The sequence below is a fragment of the Macrobrachium nipponense genome, chromosome 4 (assembly GCF_015104395.2).
Source record: "Macrobrachium nipponense isolate FS-2020 chromosome 4, ASM1510439v2, whole genome shotgun sequence".
Classification (NCBI taxonomy): Eukaryota; Metazoa; Arthropoda; class Malacostraca; order Decapoda; family Palaemonidae; genus Macrobrachium; species Macrobrachium nipponense.
This window is the reverse complement of record NC_061100.1, coordinates 131,819,376-131,846,690: the sequence shown is the minus strand read 5'-3', so window position 1 is coordinate 131,846,690 and position 27,315 is coordinate 131,819,376. Positions and strand designations below refer to the sequence as shown.

Below are 27,315 nucleotides of genomic sequence, written 5' to 3'. Positions count from 1 at the left end.
ACTATTCCCTTCTTTTCCTCTGAGGAACTGCATGACTTCTTCTGTGAAGTCAAGCATCCAGGGGATGGGGATCCATGACGCTCGATTCGTACCGAACTTCGTAGCGAAGACTCAGAACCCTTCGGTCCCTGACGATTGGTTCGAGTCGTTCACAAGTCCCCCCGCCTAATGGACTTCACCGCCCTTCGATTGCGGAAGGAAGAGTGCTGCCTTGTCCGCTAAGAACACTTTCTTCCGTGGCCGCAGGTTAACTGGAAAGGGGCAGGGGCTGGTCCAACCAGCCTCACAATGCCCCTCCTCCTACCTCCCGGGGGATATTGCCCACAGGTCCTTGGATCTTTTTCCCTTGGGAACCCGTGGGGGTGGCTGACTCAAAACACGTTGTGTAGCGAACCCAGACCCTCGCAGGCTGAACAGCATCGAGTCTGGTGTGACCGTAAGAATGGATGAGTGAATGAGATGTGACTGGCTCCTCTTCCCATCTTTTTCTTCCCCTCTACCTGTGGTTAGAGGGACACGGTCGTCACCCTGCTGGATAAGGACAAGATGCAGGTGAGCTACTCAAACAGAGCCCCATCCTATCCCTTTCACTAGGGATAGAGCGTATATCCACCGCTTCCTCCAACAAGGGGGAGGAACTGGATGCCAGCTTGAGACAAACCCATACTTTATGTTGCCTCTTGCAACAGGAACAAGTTCTTGCTTGCGGTACGAAAGAGATACGCTTGCCTCTCTTAGTACTCGGCCCAGAGGTCTGACCATTGATCCTGCGGTGCACACCCCGATCAATCGGACAGAGGCTTGGATCCCTCCCTCGCTCTTACGACCAGGGAGGCATTCCAGGGATGGACGAACACCAGTCTGTTCATCAAAAGACTCAGATTCCTCCCACCAAGAAGTGATCTTCCTATTGTAAAGGACCGATGGTTTTTGTATTACGTATCGGAACAAATGACAATTTGTCGAAAATGCATTGTTTTTCCTAACTATACAAACCTGAGGTCCTTTACATATAGTCCCTCCTCATGCCACCCCTCACTCTGCGTATTTTGCATGGGCCAAAAGCAAAAGTGATTTGTTTACCTCCCAGTCGCGCGCCAAGCAGTTAACTACCGTTCTCCCCTGTTCGAAGCTTACGACCGTTCCAGCTGCCGCTAGCTACTTCCTATTGTTAAAGGACCTCAGGTTTGTATAGTTAGGAAAAATGCAATTTTCGACAAATTGTCATTTTATTGACACAAGCGACTCCGTAAACATCGAGATGGCGTCCATCTTCTAAATACCTCGAGTTGTAAGTAAAAATGTTGAACGCGTTTTGGTGAGATTTGCACTACGTTTGAGGACCGCGTTTTCACCCTCTGTTAAATCTTTAAAATTTGGCCTTAATTTTCTAACTTTTGGAGAAAATACTTACTTTCAGAAAGGAGAGTAGAGGGTCTTTCGGCTCCGTTTCTCACCAACAAGAAGTCGCGACTGATGCCCATCTCCGGTGTCAGGACGCGTTATAATGTACTTTTTCGGAGGGTGGCAAGCGTTGATTGTAGGTGGCCTGTTTGGCCTGCCGTGGTGTTTTACCTATATCTTTATTATTTACTTTTTGGATATATGAAGATGTTTTACTGCCGGATTATCGCTGTAGTGTGACGCAATCGATTCGGTCGATGCGCCTCTGTTTTCGCACCATAAGAAATTATGGGGCCGAATTTGCAATGACCAGAAAGTCGTTACAAGTGGAAAGTTAGCATTGAGGGGCATATGTTTTGATTGAGAAAAATACAATTTCATACAATCAACTTACCTGTCAGATATATACATAGCTAAGACTCCGTCGTCCCCGACAGAAATTCAAATTTCGCGGCACACGCTGCAGGTAGGTCAGGTGATCTACCGTCCTGCCCTGGGTGGCAGGATTAGGAACCATTCCTGTTTTCTATCATGTTTTTTTTTTTTTTTCTCTCTCTCTCGCTTGGAATGTAAACAACGTTTGCAGTTCCTCCTGACTTGATTTTTGGATTTTGGTTTATCGCCATCGATCTTCTGGGCTATCTTTTGCAGGGAAGTACTGGATCTTTGGTTCGGCATACGCATATTAATTTGTTTTAATAACTTTGGCTTCGAAAATTTCGAAGAATTGTTTACGTGTAACTACCGAACTTTTCGGTAGACACTCACATAGTTTGCAAGGAGGGAAATTTTAATATTTATTCATAACGTGTAGTAAATGTTAGAATTGATTGAGCTAGCTTTGTTTCTTGAAGTCAGGAATATAATTAGTTACGCTTGCTTTAGAAGTTTTTATAGCTCTCGTACTAACGAGCAGTTAGAGCATTAACAATACTAGTAGTGTTGTATCCTCATCTCCTTACTTCACAGAATCTTCAAATTCATATTGCAATTTGAAGACAAAGGAATGTAGCTCAAAATACGAGCTATTGAAAGGTAAGAAGTGATTTTAGTGTTCCCAGTGCAGTGGAGGGTGCGTTCTGATCGGCTCTGTTTCGCTCCCAGGCCTAGACCTCTTCCAAGCTCACATACCCAGAGGAGAAGGAAAGTCGAAAGCCTTACGGAGGTTATGGAGAATCCCCACCGATCAGGGCGTCCTTGGCAGGATCGTAGAAGTCCCAGACTGCCAAGTTCGCCATTGGAAAGGCGTCCTAAAATAGTAGAGGGTGCGTCCGATCGGCTCTGTCTCGCTCTCAGGCCTAGACCTCTTCCAAGCTCACAAGCCCAGAGGAGAAGGAAAGTCGAAAGCCTTACGGAGGTTATGGAAAATCCCCACCGATCGGGCGTTCCCTCAGCAGGATCTGTAGAACGTCCCAGACTGCCAGGGATAGCCATTGGAAAGGCATCCTTAAAAAAGTGCGTCTCTTCTTCCGTTTCTTCATCTTACATCCGGAAAGACGAAGAATGTACATGTTTGGAGTTCGGACGATCGGCGCGTTCTCTGAAAACTAAGAGAACACTGAGTGAGAGGCTGAGAGCCAGCCAGCAAGCTAGCGCGAGCCACGTTCCAACAGCCAGCAGCGAGCCGCGTTCCAACAGACTAGCGTGAGCCTCGTTCATACAGTTAAACGCGAGCCGCGTTCCAGCAACTGAGCGCGAGCCGCGTTCCAGAACATTTTTCTTGGCGCAAGGCTCCTTCAAAGAGAAAACTAGACTGAGGAGCCTTATAGTAGACAAAAGGATGCTTCCATTGAACGTTTACTGGCAAGAGGCTTGTAAAAGAAGACTAGAGGCGCTCGGAACTATCAGGGCGCACGGGACCTTCCACGCAAGCGGAACGTTCCAGGAGCGAGTCTTTCTAGCGTGCGGAACATTCCAGGCGCGCGGAACTATCCAGACGCCAGGCGCCTAGACGCAAGGATCCAGGCGCCAGAATATTCCAAAATCTGCATTTGAGAGAGAGGTCAGTCGCGAGGCTCCTCTTTGAGTTTTTTAACTTGAGCAACTTTCCCCTGGCAAATGTGCAAGATGTCGCACAGGCGGCCGTTGCTTTTGTCAGAAGGATTCTGATACTCTCCCCTGGTTTGATTGACTACCGAACCGTATCTCTGCCCAACAATCATGGACTTAGGTCTCTGATTACGGGGATTCTTGCAATAATGAAGGACCATCTACTGCTGTGACGCTCGATTTCATCGCCTTCGACATTGCGAGAATTTTCATCATAGATATCTCTTGGACTCTTTCATCTTTCTGTTTACTGCACAGTAACAGAAGTCTGTACTAGTCTCCCGCTGCATCGCACTACGATAATGCGAATGAATTTTGCAGACATCTGAGTTTGTCTTCAAAATATCTCTTATTCATAGGTGTGCAATTGTTCATTGTTCGCCCCGAATTAACAGATGTGTCAGAAGACATCGCCTACTCTCCGACCTGACAGCTCTACTTCCAAATGTTCAGCCCATGAGAAGCAGTTCTTCAGGCAGTAATTCCGTGTCTTCATTACTGAAAAGCGCTCCGCTTTCATTGCAACTACGACACTCACCGGACAGCAATGAAATAGCGGTTAGCGTTCTCATTTTATGTAGCACAGGTTCAGAATCTTGAGAATTCTTCTCTCGATTCAGCTGTGAAGACGTAGGTTGCATTTTCTGCCCACCTTCGTCTTCAACGACACAGTCTTGTTTCTCCTTAGCTGAGAGTCAACTATACTATGAGATGTCTTGCCATTAGGGACCTCGGTCTCTAGAAGGCAATTGACTTTCGCCTGTTGGGCACATGCCTTAAGAGAATCATCACCTCGCCGTCTGGCATCGGTGACGAACAAATTAATTTGTTTAGTCTCTTGGCATAACCCTTTTAGGGCGAAGGTCACGTGACTTGCTCGGATGCTTGGACAACTTGCCTCCTACCGAACGCAGTCAGTCGGCAGCTGTCAGAGCGCCCAAGTCAGTTACGAACTTCGCTGTGGATTTAGTTCGGTTATTCCATATCAGTCTTTTCTTCGTCCTAATTGCTTGTCCCAGTACTCATACCATCGACACCCACCATTGAGTGTCGGTGTCCTATCCACTACCGAGAAGAAGAACTTCACTGCATGGGGATAGGAGAATGCGAGACACTTCGCTGCTGACATATAGACCAGTATGGGTACAGGACATCACCGAAGTCGAGAAGAGGGATAGGTCATACGACTATTCCCTTCTTTTCCTCTGAGGTAACTGCATGACTTTTCCTGCGAAGTCAAGCATCCAGGGGGTGGGGATCCGTGACGCTCGATTTCGTACCGAACTTCGTAGCGAAGACTCAGAACCCTTCGGTCCCTGACGATCGGTTAGTCCTTCACAATCCCCTCCCTAATGGACTTCACCGCTTTCGATGCGAAGGAGATGCTGCTTTGTCCTGTGAAGGCGCGACAGCGCTATCTGAAGAAACTCGACATCCCAGGCTGAGTGTTGAAGCCTCTTCGTCGGCACCAAGATGACCTAGAAGAAGTACTCCCCCTCGAGTTCCGCAAGAACTTCTCCGTGGCGCAGGTACTGAAGGCAGGGCAGGGGTCTGGTACAACCAGACCACTTGCACCTCCTCCTACCTTCGGGATATTGCCCACAGGTCCTTGGATCGTTTTCCTTGGGACCCTTGGTGGCTGCTCAACACGTTGTGTAGCTAACCCAGACCCTCGCAGGCTGAACAGCATTGAGTCCTGGTGTGACTGTAAGAATAGATAAGTGAATGAGAGAGTGACTGGCTTCTCTTCCTATCTTTTTCTCCCCCTCTACCTGTGGGTAGAGGGATACGGTCGTCACCTTGCTGGATAAGGACGAGATGCAGGTGAGCTACTTGACAGAGCCCCATCCTATCCCTTTCACTAGGGATTGGAGCGAATATCCACCACTTCCTTCTACAAGTGGGGGGAAGTGGATGCCAACAAGAGACAAAACCATAACTTATGTTGCCTCTTGTAAACAGGAACTTGTTCTTGCTTGCTGGTACGAAGAGATACGCTTGCCTCTCTCTTAGTACTTGGTCCAGAGGTCTGACCATTGATCCCGCGGTGCACACCCCGATCAATCGGACAGAGGCTTGGATCCCTCCCTCGCTCTTACGACCAGGGAGGCATTCCAAGATTGGGCAAACACCAGTCTGTTCACAAAAGACTCGGATTCCTCCCACCAAGAAGTGAGTCTTCCTATTGTAAAAGGACCGAAAGGTTTGTATCTCGTGTCGGAACAAATGACAATTTGTCCAAAATTGCATATTTCCTAACTATACAAACCTGAGGTCCTTTTACACATAGCCCCACCTCATGCCACCCCTCACTCTGCAGTTTTTGCTTGGGCCTAAAGCAAAAGTGATTCTTCACCTCCCAGTCGCGCGGCGCGCTCACTGTCGGACAAGCAGTTAACTACCGAACCCCTTGTTCGAAAGCTTACGACCTATCCAGCTGCCGCTAGTAACCTTCCTATTGTAAAAGGACTGCAGGTTTGTATAGTTAGGAAAAATGCAATTTTGGACAAATTGTCACTTTTTGACAAATTGTCATTTTACAAAACACTAAAATTAAAAAAAATATTTTCTTCTTATTTTAACATTTAAATTTTTTTTTTTTTTTTTTTTTTTTTTTTTTTAACACTTACGTATGTTTTTTTTTCCTTCAAAATTTCAACTTCATCACCACTTTCAACTTTGTTATTTAGTATCACTTGGTTCTTCCTTTTTGCTTACTCCTGCTAATACTAAAGGCCTCTTTAAAAAATAACTATCCAAGGAAGATTGCTTCTGCCTACTTTTCACAATGTTCCTGAAACGACTCGGGCAAGCCTCATTGAACTACGCAAGCATACAACCTGTGTAAGCCTTTTCGGGGTGTCTTTCTTTCAACAAATGATTGCACTTTATGAAAAGCAGCTAGAACATCCTTAATTTCTGCCATTGTCATAGGGTCGTCGTCCTCCTCCTTGCCACTGCTAGAGAACTCCTCTTGAACGACTTTATGTTGCATGGCCTCCAACTCCTTCAGGTCATCTGTCGTAAGCTCCTCTTGGTGCTCCTTGAGAAGGTCATTGATGTCTACCTCGTCGACGACCAGCCCCATGGACTTGTCGAGTGCAACGATCTCGTCAAGATCTGGTTGCAAAACAGTTTCAGGATCAACTGTTTCTGAATCTGCAGGGCCCGGACATTGATACACATCCTTTGCGCTCGGTGCCGAGGGCGTGAGTGCTCTCGGGCCGAGCCATGCAGTGTTTATGTTAATTTTTCGGAGGTGCAGTTGGTGCTGTACGAGGCGTGACCGGTTTTTCCGCCGCAGGTCTTTTCGCCACCGGTCTTTTCGTCGCAGGTCTTTTCGCCGTTAGCACTTTTTGCTGTGAGGTTGTATACTTACGTAGTTCAATGAGGCTTGCCCGAGTCGTTTCAGGAACATTGTGAAAAGTAGGCAGAAGCAATCTTCCTTGGATAGTTATTTTTTAAAGAGGCCTTTAGTATTAGCAGGAGTAAGCAAAAAGGAAGAACCAAGTGATACTAAATAACAGAAAGTTGAAAGTGGTGATGAAGTTGAAATTTTGAAGGAAAAAAAAAATGTACGTAAAGTGTTAAAAGACTAATTTTTTAAATTTTAGTTTTTTGTAAAATGACAATTTGTCAAAAAATGACAATTTGTCCAAAATTGCATTTTTCCTAACTATTCAAACCTGAGGTCCTTTTACAATAGGAAGGTTACTAGTGGCAGCTGGATAGGTCGTAAGCTTTCGAACAAGGGGTTCGGTAGTTAACTGCTTGTCCGACAGTGAGCGCGCCGCGCGACTGGAAGGTGAAGAATCACTTTTGCTTTAGGCCCAAGCAAAAACTGCAGAGTGAGGGGTGGCATGAGGTGGGGCTGTGTGTAAAAGGACCTCAGGTTTGTATAGTTAGGAAATATGCAATTTTGGACATTGTCATTTGTTCCGACACGAGATACAAACCTTTCGGTCCTTTTACAATAGGAAGACTCGCTTCTTGGTGGGAGGAATCTGAGTCTTTTGTGAACAGACTGGTGTTCGCCCAACCTTGGAATGCCTCCCTGATCGTAAGAGCGAGAGAGGGATCCAAGCCTCTGTCCGATTGATTGGGGTGTGCACCGCGGGATCAATGGTCAGACCTCTGGACCAAGTACTAAGAGAGAGGCAAGCGTATCTCTTCGTACCAACAAGCAAGAACAAGTTCCTGTTTACAAGGGGCAACATAAGTTATCGTTTTGTCTCTTGTTGGCATCCACTTCCCCCCCCTTGTAGGAGGAAGTGGTGGATATTCGCTCCAATCCCTAGTGAAAGGGATAGGATGGGGCTCTGTCAAGTAGCTCACATGCATCTCGTCCTTATCCAGCAAGGTGACGACCGTATCCCTCTACCCACAGGTAGAGGGGGAGAAAAAGATAGGAAGAGAAGCCAGTCACTCTCTCATTCACTTATCTATTCTTACAGTCACACCAGGACTCGATGCTGTTCAGCCTGCGAGGGTCTGGGTTAGCTACACAACGTGTTGAGCAGCCACCAAGGGTCCCAAGGAAAACGATCCAAGGACCTGTGGGCAATATCCCAAAGGTAGGAGGAGGTGCAAGTGGTCTGGTTGTACCAGACCCCTGCCCTGCCTTCAGTACCTGCGCCACGGAGAAGTTCTTGCGGAACTCGAGGGAGTGTACTTCTAGGTCATCTTGGTGCTGACGAAGAGGCTTCAACACTCAGCCTGGGATATCGAGTTTCTTCAGATAGGGCCGTCGCGCCTTCACAGGACAAAGCAGCATCTCCTTCGCATCGAAGGCGGTGAAGTCCATTAGGGAGGGGATTGTGAAGGACTCGAACCGATCGTCAGGGACTGAAGGGGTCAGAGTCTTCGCTACGAAGTTCGGTACGAAATAGAGCGTTACGGATCCCCATCCCCTGGATGCTTGACTTCACAGGAAAAGTCATGCAGTTACCTCAGAGGAAAAGAAGGGAATAGTCGTATGACCTATCCCTCTTCTCGACTTCGGTGATGTCCTGTACCCATACTGGTCTATATGTCTGCAGCGAAGTGTCTCGCATTCTCCTATCCCCATGCAGTGAAGTTCTTCTTCTCGGTAGTGGATAGGACACTGACACTCAATGGTGGGTGTCGATGGTATGAGTACTGGGACAAGCTGTTAGGACGAAGAAAAGATTGATATGGAACAACCGAACTAAGTCCACAGCGAAGTTCGTAACTGACTTGGGCGCTCTGACAGCTGCCGACTGACTGCGTTCGGTAGGAGGCAAGTTGTCCAAGCATCCGAGCAAGTCACGTGACCTTCGCCCTAAAAGGGTTATGCCAAGAGACTAAACAAATTAATTTGTTCGTCACCGATGCCAGACGGCGAGGTGATGATTCTCTTAAGGCATGTGCCCAACAGGCGAAAGTCAATTGCCTTCTAGAGACCGAGGTCCCTGATGGCAAGACATCTCATAGTATAGTTGACTCTCAGCTAAGGAGAAACAAGACTGTGTCGTTGAAGACGAAGGTGGGCAGAAAATGCAACCTACGTCTTCACAGCTGAATTGAGAGAAGAATTCTCAAGATTCTGAACCTGTGCTACATAAACTGAGAACGCTAACCGCTATTTCATTGCTGTCCGGTGAGTGTCGTAGTTGCAATGAAAGCGGAGCGCTTTTCAGTAATGAAGACACGGAATTACTGCCTGAAGAACATTTGGAAGTAGAGCTGTCAGGTCGGAGAGTAGGCGATGTTTTCTGACACATCTGTTAATTCGGGGCGAACAATGAACAATTGCACACCTACGATTACGAGATATTTTGAAGACAAACTCAGATGTCTGCAAAAATCATTCGCATTATCGCAGTGCGATGCAGTGGGAGACTAGTACAGACTTCTGTTACTGTGCAGTAAACTGAAAGATGAAAGAGGGCAAGAATTTTGTCATGCCAAAGAGGAAAATACAAGGAAAACCTCTCGTTATCATACTGAAGAAGAAAATTCGCTGTAATAAGCCGAGTTAGTGAAGGAGGGAGAGAAAGTTGTGTAGGAAGGAGTGCCCCCATCTTGCCTGACGCAGTGCCCCAGGCTACGATATATGAGCAAAGGGATAATCATTTATGATTAAATTATGATAAATAACAGTTTTGGTTTATTAATACACAAAAAAGAAATATACATTCATTATAATCATTATTTATTAACATTGTCTTTATAAAAATACGAAGGAAATCTGAATGCCCATATCTCAAAAGTATACTTATTGACCTTCAAAATCTATCTTCTCACTTAGTTTTAAAGCTATAACATTGGAATTTGGTATAAAAGTCAGAAAAAAGAAAATTCGCTGTAATAAGCAGAGTTAGTGAAGGAGGGAGAGAAAGCTGCATAGGAAGGAGTGCCCCATCTTGCCTGACGCAGTGCCCCAGGCTACGATATATGAGCAAAAGGATAATGATTTATGATTAAATTATGATAAATAACATAGTTTTGGTATGTTAATACACAAAAAAGAAATATACATTCATTATAATCATTATTTATTAACATTGTCATTATAAAAATACAAAGGAAAACTTTGAATGCCCGTATCTCAAAACTATACTTACTGACCTTCAAAATCTATCTTCTCACTTATTTTTAAAGCTATAACATTGGAATTTGGTATATAAGTCAGAAAGACATTATAGAACAATCAAATCAAGCCCTTTTTTCCATTTTTTGTTTTGTCTTTTTATAATTTTTTTCCTGATTTATAGGGTTTATTTTTTTACCATAATGAAAAATTCATATCTAGCAAATAAATGACTTTTAGAAAAAAACTCATTTGATTGGAGGTCTACATCAGCTATATATGGTAGTAATCCCAGGTCTTAATTCTAATTATCAAGGGAGGAGATAGAATTTGAAAAATGGTTATTTTCGGGATAAATCACCCTGGCGTCACTAAACCGAAGGTAAGAGGCGAAAATCATATGTGGTTTGGAGATGTCCCAAGTCACCTTATTAAGTGTTATGAATATCAAAGACCTGTCCTTTAAAAAATAGCATTAGCCGGCCGGCCCCCTTAAAGGCAGTAGATCACTTCAGTGAAGGGTAATAAATTTTAAATTTTAAATGGTTTTAGTTAATTATTGAAGGTTTTAATGTTAATGACATTGTTGCAAGGATGTGGAGTAAGTTTTGACAAAGTAGATTTGGAGTAAAATTGAAAAAAATACTTAAAATTTTCCATTTTAAGGTTGGTTTGTTTAGCTGCTATTGGGTTTTTAATAGTATTATTTTATTTGTACATATAACTAGAAAGTCTAAGCAGATTTTTTTGCAGGTTTCTCATCTAAACATCAAGATGCCCAAGCACAGCAAAAAAGATAGCAGCGATTCAGATTCTGATTCTGGACCTGAAGATGTGAGTACCTGGAGTTGTTTAGTGTTGCATTACAAATATGCATTTTATTAGTGCAGTAAAGTTAATGGTTGTGGTTGGGGTTCAGGCCTTTATAAGAAAAACTGGATTTGGCCTAAATTTATTTGAATTTTAAATTCATATGAAATATATCGTGAACTTAGTTATTTGGAAACCCAAGTATAATTTAAAGTTACATCAGCTGGTGTCAGAGGGTTTTTAAAGTTTAAACTACGTACTAATGTTACCCTATGACTTATTCTCTTTATGTATATGCCTGCTTTCTTGGTAGCTATTTGTTTTGACTGTTGATTAGTGTAATTTAAAACATTTCAGTGTTTACTTATTTTCCTTTGGGAAAACTTCCTGCGTTAGTTACCCTTAAACGCCTACTGGACGTATTTTACGTCAACGAAAATAGTCTGTCGGGTGCTTAACTCTTTAACGCCGAAGGGGTATAATAAAAATAGTCTCCCATATGCGGGGGGTGGGGGGGGGGGGGGTCTCGGAGTGAGCGCCGAAGCGGAAAAAAATATCTTTTTAAAAAAATCACAGCGCGCTAGTTTTCAAGATCTTCAAGATCAAGAGTTCATTTTGGCTCTTTTTTTCTGTCATTGCCTGAAGTTTAGTATGCAACCATCAAAATAAAAAAAAATACCTATCATATATAAATAATGTGAAACATGATAACGCAAAAACAAAATTTCATATATAATTGTATTCAAATCGCGCTGTAAGCAAAACGGTTAAAGCTAACTAGTTAATTTTTTTGTTGTTGTACATTAAATTGCAATCAATTTGGTATATAACACATTGTAAAACGATCAAAGCAACTCAGAGAAAATATCACAATAATGCATGAATTCATAATGCGCCGACGTAAAAAAGTTTTTTTTTCAAAAATTCACCATAAATCAAAATATTGTTCTAAGACTTCCAATTTGTTTCCAAATGAAGATAAATGATTGAATATTACTATACTGTAAGAGTTTTAGCTTACAATTGCAGTTATCGACCATTTCGGAAGAGTTAAATTTGACCGAATGTCAAATTTATTTTTTATAAATTTTTATTTTATATGCAAATATTTCAAAAAGGAGAAAAGCTATAACCTTCAATTATTTTTGGTTTTATTCTACATGAAATTGTGCACATTGCATATATAAAACTCTATGAAATGCCTAATATGTAACTGAGCAAATATTACGAGAATGCGACGTACGCATTTCGGAGATTTCCGGCGAAGAATCCGCGTGCGGAGGGAAGGAAAGTTTTTTTTTTTTTTTTTAATTCACCATAAATCTAAATATTGTGCTAGAGACTTCGAATTTGTTTCAAAATGAAGATAAATGACTGAATATTACTAGACTGTAAGAGTTTTAGTTTACAATTGTATCAAATTTGACAAAACTTGGTTTTTTTTCTATTTATCATGATTTATATGCAAATATTTTGAAAATAAGAAAAGCTACAACCTTCAATTATTTTTTTGTTTTATTCTACATGAAATTGCACACATTTTCATATATAAAACTTTATGTAAAGGCAAATTTAAAATGGTGCAAACATTACGACAATCGGATGAAAAAATTTCTGATTTTTTGGGGAAGAGTTACCGCGTGGACGTAAGGAATTTTTTTTTTTTTTTTTTTTTTTTTTAATTCACCATAAATCAAAATATTGTGCTAGAGACTTCCAATTTGTTGCAAAATTAAGGTAAATGATTGAATACTCCTAGAATGTAAGAGTTTTAGCTTAAAATTCCATTTTTCGACCATTTCGGTCGAGTCAAAGTTGACCGAAGGTTGAAATTTTGGCACTTATTATTTATATGAAAATATTTCAAAACTGATAAAAGCTACAACCATGGATTGTTTTGTTGTTGTATTCTACATGAAATTGCGCACATTTCCATATATAAAACTTTATATAACGGCTAAATTAAAATGGCGCAAACATTACGACAATTGGACAAAAAAATTTATGATTTTTTTGGAAGTTAGTGCGCCAATTTTTTTTTTCATAAATTCACCATAAATCAAAATATTGTGCTAGAGACTTCCAATTTGTTGCAAAATAAAGGTAAATTGTTGATTATTACTAGAATATAAGAGTTTTAGCTTACAATTGCGATTTTCATTTCGGTAGAGTCAAAGTTGACCGAAGGTTGAAATTTTGGCACTTTTCGTTATTTATATCAAAATTGATGAAAGCTACAACCATGAGTTGTTTTTAGTTGTATTCTATGTAAAATTGCACACATTATCATATATAATACTCCGTGTAACTGCTAATATAAAATGGTGCAAAAATTATGTCAAAGTGACGAAATAATTTCTGAGATGTGTCGCTGATGTTTTGTAGTGCGAGAAGAAAGAAATTCGCGCTTGCGCGCCTGTGTAACGAATGTAAACAAAACAAGCCTTGATCCGTGAGCTCACAGCATCCCCCAGGGCGCGTGATTCTAAAGTTTTTGCCTGGTAGGCCTATAAGTATTTTTCCATGAATTTTTAAAAAAACTTTTTATATTGATGTACCATATGTCCAATCGGCACCAAACCGACAAATTATGTTGACGTATAATATAATACGTCCAATCGACGTTTAAGGGTTAATTGACATAAAATACGTTGACGCCAAAAAGTTTTTTTAAATATTCGTGGAAAAATAGTTATGGCCTACTTGGCAAAAAATTTTATGTTTTGTTTACAAGCATTACCCAGGTGCGCATGCATGAATTTCTTTCTTCTCGCACTAAAAAGCATCAACGACACATCTCGGAAATTGTTTCGTCACTTTGTCGTAATTTTTACACCGTTTTATATTAGCCGTTACATAGAGTTTTATATATGAAAATGTGTGCAATTTTATGTAGAATACAACTAAAAACAACCCTTGGTTGTAACTTTTATCAGTTTTGAAATATTTTCATATAAATTACGATAAGTACCAAAATTTCAACCTTCGGTCAACTTTGACTCGACCGAAAAGGTCGAAAAATGCAATTGTAAGCTAAAACTGTTACATTCTAGTAATATTTAATCATTTAACTTAATTTTGCAACAAATTGGAAGTCTAGCACAATATTTTGATTTTGGTGAATTTTTGAAAAAAAAAAAAAACTTTCCTTACATCTGAGCGGTAATTCTGCCAAAAAAATCAGAAATTCTTTCATCAGATTGTCGTAATGTTTGCACCGTTTTACATTAGCCGTTACATAAAGTTTTCATACATTCAACTTCCCTGTCAGATATATACTTAGCTATAGACTCCGTCGTCCATAGCCAAGTATATATCTGCCAGGTAAGTATGTATGAAACTTTATTGTACAATAACTATCATTTTCTATATGAAAAAATGATCAGTTTTGAAATATTTTCGTATAAATCACGATAAGTACCAAAATTTCAACCTTCGGTCAACTTTGACTCGACTGAAATGGTCGAAAAACGCAATTGTAAGCTAAAACTGTTACATTCTAGTAATGTTCAATCATTTACCTTCATTTTGCAATAAATTGGAAGTCCCTAGCACAATATTTCGATTTATGGTGAATTTTTTGGAAAAAACAAAATTCCTTACGTCCGTGCGGTAACTAAAAAAAAAAAAAAAAATCAGAAATTCTTTATTCTTTCGTCGGATTGTCATAATGTTTGCACTGTTTTATATTAGCTGTTACATAAAGTTTTATATATGAAAATGTGCGCAATTTCATGTAAAATACAACAAAAAATAACTCATGGTTGTAGCTTTTATCAGTTTTGAAATATTTTCATATGAATAACAATAAATAGAAAAAATTCGACTTTCGGTCAATTTCAACTCTACTGAAATGGTCGAAAACTGCAATTGTAAGCTACAACACTTACTGTCTAGTAATATTCAAACAATTACCTTCATTTTGCAACAAACGGGAAGTCTCTAGCACAATATTTCGATTTATGGTGAATTATTGAAAACTTGAACTCTTAATCTTGAAAACTAAGCATGCTGTGATTATTTCCGCTTCGGCGCTTACTCACGAACGCCGCCGGCTTACGGGAGACACTTTCGGAAATACCGGCTCTGCATTTAAGGGTTAATGGCTCTGGCGTGTTTCCAAAGGATTTTGTCCTATGGTATTTCAGAATTAACAGTAAGAATGGCAATGATGATGAGGAAACTCAAGTGTGCTGTAATATATACATATATATATAATACATAATTTGGAAAGAATTCACTTCTGTGAATTATTTCAAAGATTCATAATTTTTTAAACAATTTTCCTAATACTTTACGCTTACAGATTTATATTTTCTGCCATAGAAAGTTCAGAACTTTGTGGTAATATAGTTTTACTTAGTCTAGTTCAGGAAGGCGAAGAAATCCTTCTGGCTATTATGTTCGTGAATTGGAGGTAAAGCCCGGTAACCATGAATTTTTTTTTATTCTAGAGAGCACCACCACCAAAGAAGTCAAAGTCTGGTGGAGGTGATGGTGCAGCCAAGACAAATGATAGTGGAGAGTCATACTTTGACATTGATGGCCTCAGGAGGGTTACTGTACGAGAATTCAAAGGACGGGTCTACGTTGATATTCGTGAATTTTATGAGAAGGATGGGAAAGTCCTCCCTGGAAAAAAAGGTTAGTCTCTCTCTCTCATATATTTAGATAAATGTTTACTTTGGCCATGGTAAGTTAAATCTCCCTCCCCCCTCTTAATTACTTCTGATATTCTCCTCATACCATTCACAACCTATTTCCTTATCAAAGAACTCGGTACAGTACCTACCTACAAAGAATCCAAGAACTCAGTACAGTACCTACCTCTAAAGACATTTTTCACCTTCCCATATCAACCTTTCATAAAGTTATTAAACAGCCACAAGGAGGTAGAACAAACCCGTATTTGAGACTTTATACAGCAAACCATTTACTTTCCCTCTTGAATATTTCAACATATAAATATTTCATAGTTAAGTTATTTAAAGCTATGAAAATAGCTCCTAATAACTTCTGTTACATTATAGTCTCACCACCCTCCACATTGCCCCTTTATTGATTTTATCATAAGTTGTTCGATGCTTCCTCTAGCTATTAAATACTGTGACATCACGTCAGCTGCTAGTTGTTGGTTTACGTTAGCACGTGTGTATAGGTTATCTATCACCTCCTATCACTTTCTGTTTTACTAGGTAATTAAAGTTCATAGTTAGGGAGCATTCACTCAAGTCAAAGGTGTAACAGAACTTATTGATGTGAATTTTTAACCAAGATTTAGTTCACATTTAAATTAAAGATGCTTATATACTACTACTGTAGCTGTTGTCCCTTCTCACGTTAAATTCTGTGCCTTACTTCGTGTACTGTAATTCAAGACACAATGTCTCAACATAAGTGAGCTGTACTTAATTTAAAAAGCAGATTTTGGATGTTAACATGGGTTGTCTTCCTAAATATTCAATTATAACCTTGCACATGCTGATCAAGTTACAAGTGAATGTAGATGATGTCTCAACTTGCCAGCTTGAAGTAAAAAGCATGGATGAAAATTACCATAAAAGAATTGGACAGTAAACTTCATGATAATTAGGAATCCCAGGGTCACACAAACAAAAAAAGAAAAAAAATCCTCTGTCTTTCATATGGAAACCACTTCTTTTCTTTGGGTGTAAGATTGGTTTAAAACAAGGTATCCTAATAGACAAAATGTTATTGTCATGATACAATAAAGTTTTATACATACTTACCTGGCAGATATATACGATAAAATGGCCCACCCAGCCTCCCCGCAGAAGACAGGTGGAAGAGAAAATCTGTCCTTAGAAGGTAATAGTTCCTATTCCTGCCACCCAGCAGCAGGCACGTAGATCACCTGACCTACCTGTAGCGTGTGCCGCGAAATTCGAATTTCTGTCGGGGATGACGGAGTCTATAGCTAAGTAAATATCTGCCAGGTAAGTATGTATAAAACTTTATTGTATCATGACAATAACATTTTTATACATTCAACTTCCCTGTCAGATATATACTTAGCTGATTGGCACCCATTGGTGGCGGGTAAGAGACAGCTAATTACTGAGTAGACAGGTAAACAACATATAAGAGACAGCTAATTACTGAGTAGACAGGTAAACAACATACGTTGTAGGTAATAAATAAATAAAACCTTGGTTCCTATGTGTTTCAGACGAAGGGTTGACTTCCTAGCTATTGCTAGGAGTCTGCTTCGTCTCAAGAGCCTCAGCGAGGATGTGACCTATGGCTAAGAGTTCTTGTAGATCTGTCAATGGGGTCTTATCCACTTACTCGACAAAATCTAATGGTCATTTGTCAATGGGGTCTTATCCACTTACATGACAATACACCTATGCCTAATGGCATAATTAAGGAGCACAACACCGATCCCGATCACCTGATCCTAACACGAGGGTTTGTGCTTAATTTGAAAAGAGCTATCCCCAAACTCATTTCAAATAACCCAAAGAAAATAGTAGTATACTTATGTTAAAATAAAATTTTTTTTTTTTAACTCGCTAGTTAAGGATCAGTGTCGGCTCCCTATCCCAGCAACGTATCCGTAGACACGTAACCAAGAGAGAAGGATCTCTCATAGGTCAACTTGACCTCCTTTGTGTAAAGAGAAGACAACACAGAGTTGCATCTCCCATAAATTACAGCTAATATGTCTCTCACGACATATTGTTATGGAAAGAACAAGAATTGTTGAAAGCTCGCACTTCAAGCGCTTTTAATTCTCAGCTTTTTGAAGGAATCATCAAGTTACTTAAGAAGTGCTTTAGAGATCACAATGTTCCAAAGAAGACCAGGGCTTTCTTTGAAATTGATCTCTTCTGGATGAAGCCTAGAGCCTGGCTGGCGCCTCGCGCCTGGCTGGTGCCTTGCGCCTGCCTGGTGCCTCGCGCTTGGCTGGCGCATGTTGCTTGCCTGACGCCTCGCGCCTGGCTAGAGCCTTGCGCCTGCCTGGAACTTCGCGCCTGGCACCTGGCTGTTTTCTCCCCAATTGCTGGAGCTTCGAGCTTGTTAAGAGTCTCGAGGAAAACTGGCGATGTCCACATCGGACACTTTTTCCGATTTGTTCGCCTCTAGCGCACTGCGCCAGGTTGGAGACCCGCTCCTTCTCCTCATCAGACAATGACAGTGTTAATTGGACTGTCTTCCTCTGGTGTCTTTACGCCCTGTTTTGGCACTTTGGCGCCTGATTGGCGCTACATTGTCCGAAAGTCCTGAACATCCTCAATCGTTTATCAGGAGACTGGAGAAGGGTGGAAGAAATTCTTTCACTTTGAGCTTTTGGTCTCTCCGGCAAGGGGAGGTGATTTTAGTCAGCTGCATCCAGTAGACGATAGGAAATCTAACAGTCCGAGAGACAAGTCTTCCTCCGAGGAGGATCCTTCTTGAATACTTCCGTTGCTAACGAGCTCTCCTCCTACATGTTGATGAGTTTTCTCGTTGCAGATTCTTCCCTATCCTTGCCCGAAGGAAGGGAAGGAGCCTGGAAGCTTAAGGAGACCCTGAGCTGAAATTGGGAGGACTCCTGATTTCTAGCTTTAATGTATCTCTCTGAACCTTCTAGGAAGTAGTTTGAGCCATCATCGCATTCCAAAGACACTGTCAGCAACCGTTTAACCTTTTGCTCTTCTATAGAAGAAAACGTAAATACATTGCCTGGACAACGAATCCTCCATCTGAAGGCGTTGATTCAGGAATAAAAGGCTTTAGTTCTTTTGCCAACATACTATGCTGGCAAGAACCCATTGCCGAGTCTTCGTAGAATTTGATTCCAGATTCCAAAGCCCAAAATTTCACTTGTCCTTTTGGTCGTTTAGGACCAAGAGAAACATTTGATGATGAGCAGTCCTATCTTGTCAGAACACGGAATCTGAGGCCCAAATTAGGGTCCCATTCTAAGTATAAGATCTCCTACTCTTGTTGTATAGAGGTATTATATAAGATCCGGAAGATCTTAATTCTCTGCTATCTCTAATACTCTTCGTTGAGACAGAGTATATCTTTTACTTTATGTGGTTCACAGAGGTATCGGAAGGGGACAGTTTCCCCCTTCCGTCTAGCATGATCTGCAGCAACTCTATGCCCTTTAGCATGTTTTAAGGAATTATCAAGCTTCTCCTGAAAAATCCCCTCATTCATGTTTACTTCTGGTCCGTCTGCACGCAGGCCGACTCAGAGTGGAGAGGTTTTTCAAGTCTATTTATAATAGATTCTGACAGAATATCCAGACTCTCTTAGAAAACCTTCCGACACATGCTGAGAGAAGAAAGTGACCTCTGTGAATCCAACCTCTCTAAGGCCAAAATGAGGCATTCATCTTCTTCCTTTGACACCCATTTATCTTAATATCTATTAAGAATATATATAACTAGGGGAAAAAAGACTAAAGTTTATTCTCCTATTAAATTAAAGATGGCGTATCTTGCTACCTCTCTTGTTTCGAGGAAAAGGAAGCAGTCTATAGGAAGCTCGTTCGTCTTCTACCTTGCGAAGAGATCTGTGAATGCTTTCCGCAGGTTCTCACAACTCTTTCCAATAAATGTTAACATACGTTAGCAGTTATTATCGAGGATCGAGAAGGTTCTCACGGACGTGCAAAATCCTGCATCAAACCTGGTAAGGATTTTTGCGTTCCGCGCTTGTTTCCAAATAGGTTAAATCGTGCTCTGCCGAATTAGAATCCATCCTAATACTGCCACATTGTAGTAAACAGTATTAATCTAGGAAACCTCTGTAAGGATAGTTGGAATTCTGTAGTTAAACTCTGTATGTGCATATGCCGTACCTTTACTTAAGGTGAATTCTCTACTACATTCTTTCCTTGCCGAGGTAGAGAGAGAATGGAAATTTTCTAACTTCGTTCCTTTAGTCAATAAGACAAATCAGTGTTAAACGAAGGAGATCCTAAACGAGTAGCAAGGATCTAAGAGAACCATTCCCGTTTCCTATTACTTGGACTTAAGGCCGTAAAATGTGCCTCTATTACTGAAGGAGCCTCTAACCAAATAACGAGAGCTCCTACCAGTCTTATCTCCTTCCAAACAATTGCAAAGCTCTCCTTCTGAAACCGGTTTGCTGCAAATATCTATAGAAGAGGATGACTTATAGTCCTCTAAATAGAAAATAACTATGAAAGGGAGAGTTGGCAGGACTCCCCCGACTCGCCAAACTCTTGTCATAACCGGGCTGCTAAGGTCTTGTACTTTGAAAGACCTGCACCCTCAATGACTTACGAGTCTAATATATCTTTCATCTCTTGTTCATAATGTTGAGAGAAGAGTGAGTCCCTTGAGGGGAGAGTCTCTTTTTACAAAGTGAATGCTTTAACAATACCAGTCTCCTCCTGTCAGTTGAAGGTTGATCTGGCAAAGAATGTTTCCCCGCAACAAACCCTTATGACAGATGAAGTCGCTCATGCGACCAGTATTCGCTGTCATGAGAAGTTTGTTCTTCTTAGAAACTTCCCACAATCACAGCCCATCCTGACACGGCGACGGCCGCCTGTGCGACATCTTGCCTCCCTGTCAGGAAACAACTAATCTTGTGACAAATCTCAAAGAGGAGACTTGATGAATTATATCTCCAAACACTAAGAAGTTGGAAATCTTGGAGCCTGGCGCCTGGCTGGTGCCTCGCTCCTGGCTGGCGCCTATCGCCTGTATAAGGTCCCTCGCTCTAGTAGCTGGAGTCAACGAATCTCCATACTCTTCTAAAAGGAGAGAAGAAAGAACTATAATTTGAAAGCCCTTCTTTCTAAAAAACCTCGTCTTCCGAAATGTCTTCTAAGTTAAGAGGCTCGGAAGGAGAAGGCTCCTTTCTCCCGTCTGTCTCCTCCCTTGATTCCTTCCTCTCCTCAGAAGAAGCACTTCTAACCGGAGAGGGGCATCTTGCCTAGAATACTCCTGGCGCCTGGGAGGAGTATCGTGCTCGGAATACTCCTGGCGATCAGAATACTCCTGGCGCCTAGCAGGAGTATCGCGTTCCGAATACTCCTGGCGCCTGGGAGGAGTATCATACTCGGAATACTCCTGGCGCCTGGCAGGAGTATCGCTTGCTAGGAGGAGTATCATGATCGGAATACTCCTGGAGCCTGGTAGGAGTATCGCGTTCCGAATACTCCTGGCGCCTGGGAGGAGTATCGTGTTTGGAATACTCCTGGCGCCTGGCAGAAGTATCGCTTTGCTAGGAGGATTATCGTGAACTAAATACTCCTGGCGCCTGGTAGGAGTATCGCGTTCCGAATACTCCTGGCGCCTGGCAACATCTTGTGCCTTTGCCAGGAGAAGGCTAATTCTGCCAAAAACTAAAACGAGAAGTCTCGTCACTGACTTCTCTCCATAAGTCAATTCAGGATATCCCGTTTGGAGTATGAGTCTTTCCAAGACCTCCTTCGATCCGAAGGGGAAGGCTTCTGTCTGGGGAAGAGCCATCAAAAACTTTCACGGATAAGAGTCAAGTCGACTCCTGCCTCCTGTGTGACTCCTCACTCCTGGCTCCTGCCTCCTGGGTGACTCCTCACTCCTGGCTGGCGCCACACTCCTGGCTGGAGCCATGCGTCCAGGTGACTCCTCACTCCTGGCTGGAGTCACACGTCTGGTTGACTCCTCACTCCTGGCAGGAGTCACGTGTCTGGTTGACTCCTCACTCCTGGCAGGAGTCACGTGTCTGGTTGACTCCTCACTCTTGGCAGGAGTCGCGCGTCTTGCTGACTCCTTACTCCTGGAAGGAGCCACACTTCTAGCTGTCTCCTCACTCCTGGAAGGAGACATACTCTTGGCTGACTCCTCCCTCCTGAGAGGAGTCACACGTCTGGTTTGACTCCTCACTCCTAGCAGGAGTCATGCTTCTGGCTGACTCCTCACTCTTTGAAGGAGTCATACGCTTGGCTGACTCCTAGCAGGAGTCACTTCTTTAATATCTAATTTGTTCTCAGAATAGATATATTTTGTACATGGAACTTACCCAGCAGATATATACTTAGCTATAGACTCCGTCGTCCCCGACAGAAATTCGAATTTCGCGGCACACGCTGCAGGTAGGTCAGGTGATCTACCGCCCCTGCCGCTGGGTGGCAGGAATAGGAACGATTACCGTTCTAGAACCAGATTTTCTCTGTCGCGGTAGTGTCAACATACGTTGTTGCTACCTCCTGACTTGATTTTCGTTTTTTCATCGCCATCGACCTTCTGGGCTGTCTTTTGCAGGGAAGTACTGGGTCTTTGGTTTGGCATACGCTTTTATTAACTTTTTAATGAATTTGGCTTCGAAATTTCGAAGAATATATTACGTGAAACTACCGAATTTTTCGGTAGACACTTATATTTTGCAATAGGGGAAATATTGATTTTTTTTTTCACTAATACGTGTATAAGTGTTAGAACTTGATGAAGGAAATATAAGATTAACTTCCTACTTTAGGAAGTCAGAAAGCATATAACTAGATACGCTTCCTTTAGAAGCTTTAAGAGCTCTCGTACTAACGAGCAGTTAGAGTATTGACAATTTCTAGTGGTTGGTTGCATCCTCATCACCTTCTTACTCCACAGAATTGACAAATTCATATGTGCAAATTTGAAGATAAATTGGATGGAGCTAGAAAGGCGAGCTCTAAAAAGGTAAAAGAAGTGAATATAGTGTTCCCAGTGCAGTGGAGGGTGCGTCTGATCGGCTCCGTAGCGCTTCCAGGCCTAGACCTCTTCCAAACTCCCAGACCCAGTGGAGGAGGAAAGTCGACAGCCGCAGGAAGGTTAGGGAGAACCCCCACCGGTCAGGCGTCCCCCCTCGGCAGGTTCTGTAGAACGTCCCAGACTGCCAAGGATAGCCATTGATAAGGCATCCTTAAAAAAGTGCGTCTCTTCATCTTACAGCCGAAAAGACGAAGAATGCTTATGTTTGGTGGAGGTGATCTAGCGCGTTCTCTGAAAACTAAGAGAACACTGAGCAAGAGCCAGCCGCTGCCAGGAAGCCGCGTTCCAGCAAGCTAGCGTGAGGTACGTTCCTATAGCCAGCAGCGAGGCGCGTTCCAGCTAACAGACTAGCGCGAGCCGCGTTCCTACAACAAACGCGAGCCGCGTTCTAGAAAATTTTTCTTGGCGCAAGGCGCCTTCAAAGAGACGAAGCGCCAGCCTGGCGCAAATTGCGCCAGAAAAACAGACGGCTAGAGCAAGGAGCCTTACAGTAGAGTGGCAATCAGAACGATCCTTCCATTGAACGTTTCCGGGCAAGAGGCTCTTTCTAAAAAGGGGTCTAGTAGGCGCTCGGAACTGTCAGGGCGCACGGGACCTTCCACGCAAGCGGAACGTTCCAGGAGCGAGTCTCCTTTCTAGCGTGCGGAACATTCCAGGCGCGCGGAACATTCCAGGCGCTAGGTGCAAGGATCCAGGCGCCAGAATATCCTTTCTCTATCTGCCTCGGCAGGGAAAGAAGGTAGTAGAGTATCTGCTGTATGAGAATACGATACGGCAAATCATAAGCACATACCGTAGTTACTTCTTGCTGAGCAACTCAATTACCAGTATCCTTCAGGAATTTTCCTAGGAAGGACTACGCTTAAAGGGATTGTTAAGACACACACCTACTTAGCTTCTAGATTTATCGAAGTCTTGTTTCGCTTAGATATGCATTATAAGAACTTCCTGAAGTTCGATAATAATGTTATAAGATTCCTTTATTAAATGGAGTAGCTGGCAACTCTGGAAGAGTAAGGCCAGTCGGCTAACGAGACTGCTATCGCTTAGACACCAACGCCAGTATCTGTAGGTGTCGGTCATGAGTGGGCGGTAACATGTCTCTCTCCTGCGGGATGGAATGAATAACCGTGTCTCTCCCCTACAATCGTGGTTTTAGCCTCGGATTGAGGGGATAGTTAAGCAAACATAAATAAAATATTGTCTGCCTTTTTTGCTAAGAAGCTTTCAATAAGAAAGATATTACATTTCAATGCTGTTTACCGTAGGTAACATTTTTAAAGGATTCTACGCAGCGAAACTCTATATTGTATAATGCTCTCATGCTTACGAAAGCATGGCTTATTAGAGTACATGCTTAGTGAGAAGATGAATGTAGTAGAGAATTCACTTTAAGACTACGGTATGGTCAAGTCTTATGCACATACCGAGGTTAACTACAGAATTCCTATATCCTTACAAAGGTTTTCCTAGATTAATGCTGTTTACCACAATGTGACAGTATTATAAAGGATTCTAATACGGCAGCGCGATATATATATAATTCTCTCATCCTTTCGAGAAACGCACACAACCTTTTAAATTCGGATATTGCTCAAGAGAAGTTGGGTGAGTCGGATGGGAAACATTCTCTTAGTGGCAGAAGTTGTTTCCCTGAATGGGACTATACTAACGTATATAAAAGTTTTTTCCCACTAAGAACGGAATTAACATGTGAAGGAGTCGGGTACCATAAAGGCATAGATGTTATGGCACTAACCTAAAAAAGAACTAGAAGGAAGCGCCAGCTGGCGCAAATTGTGCCAGAAGCACCATCCAAGATATTTTCTCGTTTTAGCGAGTTATTAACCTAAGAGTCCAGTAGCCTCTCGGACAGCAGGCTCGGTAACGGCAAGATTCGTTCCTGATTTCGTTACCCATTTAATCGAAAAGGGGTCGCTTACAAGGAATGATGAAATGATTTATTTTAATCACTTAGGCCAATTCCACGACACTCTCATATCGCAAAGAGCATCGAGAATCTCTTTTTTCGCCCGGTTCGCGTTAACAAAAGAGAACCTATTTGGGAACAGACACGGAAACGTAACGATCCTTAAGAGGTTCGATGCAAGATTTTGCATGTCCGTGAGAACCTTCTCGATCGAGATAATAACTGTTAACGTATGTCTAACATTTATTGAAAAGAGTTGTGAGAACCTGCGGAAAGTCTTCTTCATAGATCTCTTTGTAAGGTAGAAGACGAACAGGCTTCCTTTAGACTGCTTCTTTTTCCTCGAACCAAGAGAGGTAGCAATATAAGACATCTTTAAATTTAAAGAAGGGGAATAAACTTTAGCCTTTTTTCCCCTAGTTATAAATTCTTAACAGATATTAAGATAATTGGGCGTCAAAGGAAGAGAGGATGTATGCCTCATTTTGGCCTTAGAGAGGTTGGATTCACAGAAGTCACGTTCTTCTCACAGCATGTTTCGTAAGGCTTTTCCAAGAGTATCTGGATATTCTATCAGAATCTATTATAAAATAGACCTATAAAACCTCTCCACTCTGAGTCTTGTCCGCGTGCAGACTGAACCAGAAGTGGACATGAATGAGAGGTTTTTTCAAGGTAAATGACAATAGTCATGGCTAAGACATAGAATTGCTGCAGATCGTGTTAGGGAATGAGGAAACTGTCCTCTTCCGATACCTCTGTGAACCACATAGCGAGGTTTTTTCTCACTTTCAGAGGGAAGAATCACCTATGTATATATCTGCTATCAAAGAACGCAGTTAAAGGCCATACTCTGTCTCTACAAAGGGAATTAGAGATAACAGAGGATTAAGATCTTCGGGATCTTATACGATACCCCAATACGACAAGAGTAGGATATCATGTACTTCGAATGGGATTTTTTTTTGTGGCCACAGATTCCGTGTTCCGACAAAATGGAACTGCTCCTCATCTGACTCTTTGAGGAAGTTTATGAAGGAATTCTTTGTTTCTCTTAGCCCTAAACGACCAAGAAGACAAGTGAATTTTTGTGCATTGGAATCTCGCATCAGATTCAATGGAGACTCGGCAATGGGTTCTTGCCAGCATAGTATGTCTGGCAAAAGAATTAAATCCCTCTATTCCTGACGCAACGCTTTCAGAGAGAAGTTTAGTTGCCCAGGCAGGGTACTTACATTTTCATCTACAGAAGAAGAGATGGTTTAAACGTTTGCCTACAGAGTCTTCGGGGTGCGATGAGGGCTCAAAATGCTTCCCAGAAGGTATTCAGAAGGATACAATAAGAGCTAGAAATCAGGGTTCCGCCCAATTTCAGCTCAGTCCCCTCTCCTTCGACTTTCCGACTCCTTCCCTTCCTTCGGGCTAGGATAGGGAAGATTCTGCAACGAGGAACCTCATCAACATGTAAGAAGAGATCTCGTTAGCAAAAGAAGTGTTCACGAAGGATCCTCCTCGGAGGAAGACTCTTCTCTCTCGTGTTGTTAGATATCCTGTCGTCTACTGGGTGTAGCTGACTAAAATCACCTCCCCTTGCCAGGGGCCAAAAGCTCAAAGGGGAAGAATTTCTTCCACCCTTCTCCAGTCTCCTGATAACTTATGTGGTTTTTGTTCAGGACTCTCGGACAATGTAGCGCCAGTCCAAGCGCCAAAATTGCCAATACAGGCGAAAAACGCCAGAGGCGGACAGTTCCAAGGAACTCTGTCATGGTTGGATACTGAGAAGGAGCGGGCCTCCAACCTGGCGCAAATGCGCCAGAGGCGAACAAATCGGACAGATATAATAGTGTCCGATGTGGACATCGTCAGACAGCCTAGAGACTCTTCCAAGCTCGAAGCTCCAGCAAGTGTGGAGGAGCCAAGCCAGGCGCGAGGCGCCAGCCAGGCTTAGGAGCCAGCCCAGGCTCTAGGAGCCAGCCAGGCTCTAGGAGCCAGCCAGGCTCTAGGAGCCAGCCAGGCTCTAGGAGCCAGCCAGGCTCTAGGAGCCAGCCAGGCTATAGGAGCCAGCCAGGCTCTAGGAGCCAGCCAGGCTCTAGGAGCCAGCCAGGCTCAAGGAGCCAGCCAGGCTCTAGGAGCCAGCAGGCTCCTAGGAGCCCAGCCAGGCTCCAGGAGCCAGCCAGGCTCTAGGAGCCAGGCCAGGCCTCTAGGAGCCAGCCAGGCCTCTAGGAGACCAGGCCAGGCCCCTTCTAGGGAAGCCAGCCAGGCGCCATCCAGGTGCCAGGCTCCTTCAAGGCTAGGCTCCAGTCAGGATTGAGGATCCATCCAGACGCAAGGCTCCTTCCATCCAGTAAAGAGAAACCTAAAGCTCTGTCATGTAAGAGGGCTAGTCCCCATTGATATGATACAGGTAAGGCTCTGCCATGTAAGTGGGTCAGCCCCCATTGGCACGATCCGAGAAGGCTCTGTCGTGTAAGCGGGCTAGCCCCCATTGACATGATCCAGAAGGGTTTGTCAGTCATAGGTCCCCTACCTCGCTGAAACTCTTGAGGCATGCAGACTCATAGACAGTAATCATGAAGTCTTCTGCCAGGCTCCAGGTGCCTTCCAGGCGCAAGGCACCAGCCAGACGCAAGGCTCCAGCCAGGCGCGAGGCGCTAGCCAGGAAGGAGGAGCCAATCAGGCACCAGCCAGGCGCGAGGCACCAGCCAGGCGCGAGGCGCCAGCCAGGCGCAAGGCGCCATCTAGGCGCGAGGCTCCAGCCAGGCTCTAGGCGCCATTCAGGCGCAAGGCTCCAGACCAGGCGCGAGGCGCTAGACAGGCGCTAGGCGCCTGCCACGCGCTAGCCAGGCTCC

General features: G+C 42.9%; 1 protein-coding gene across 3 annotated transcripts in view; it reads left to right on the top strand.

The window, feature by feature from the left end:
• Nucleotides 1-27,315, top strand: part of LOC135211177 (RNA polymerase II transcriptional coactivator-like) — a 45,063-nt gene that overhangs the window by 12,087 nt on the left and 5,661 nt on the right. For all 3 annotated transcript variants that reach the window (XM_064244379.1, XM_064244378.1, XM_064244380.1), the window contains exons 2-3: nucleotides 10,760-10,840; nucleotides 15,271-15,460. In XM_064244379.1, the coding sequence (XP_064100449.1) occupies nucleotides 10,760-10,840; nucleotides 15,271-15,460 (271 nt within the window). The remainder of the gene's footprint in view (nucleotides 1-10,759; nucleotides 10,841-15,270; nucleotides 15,461-27,315) is intronic.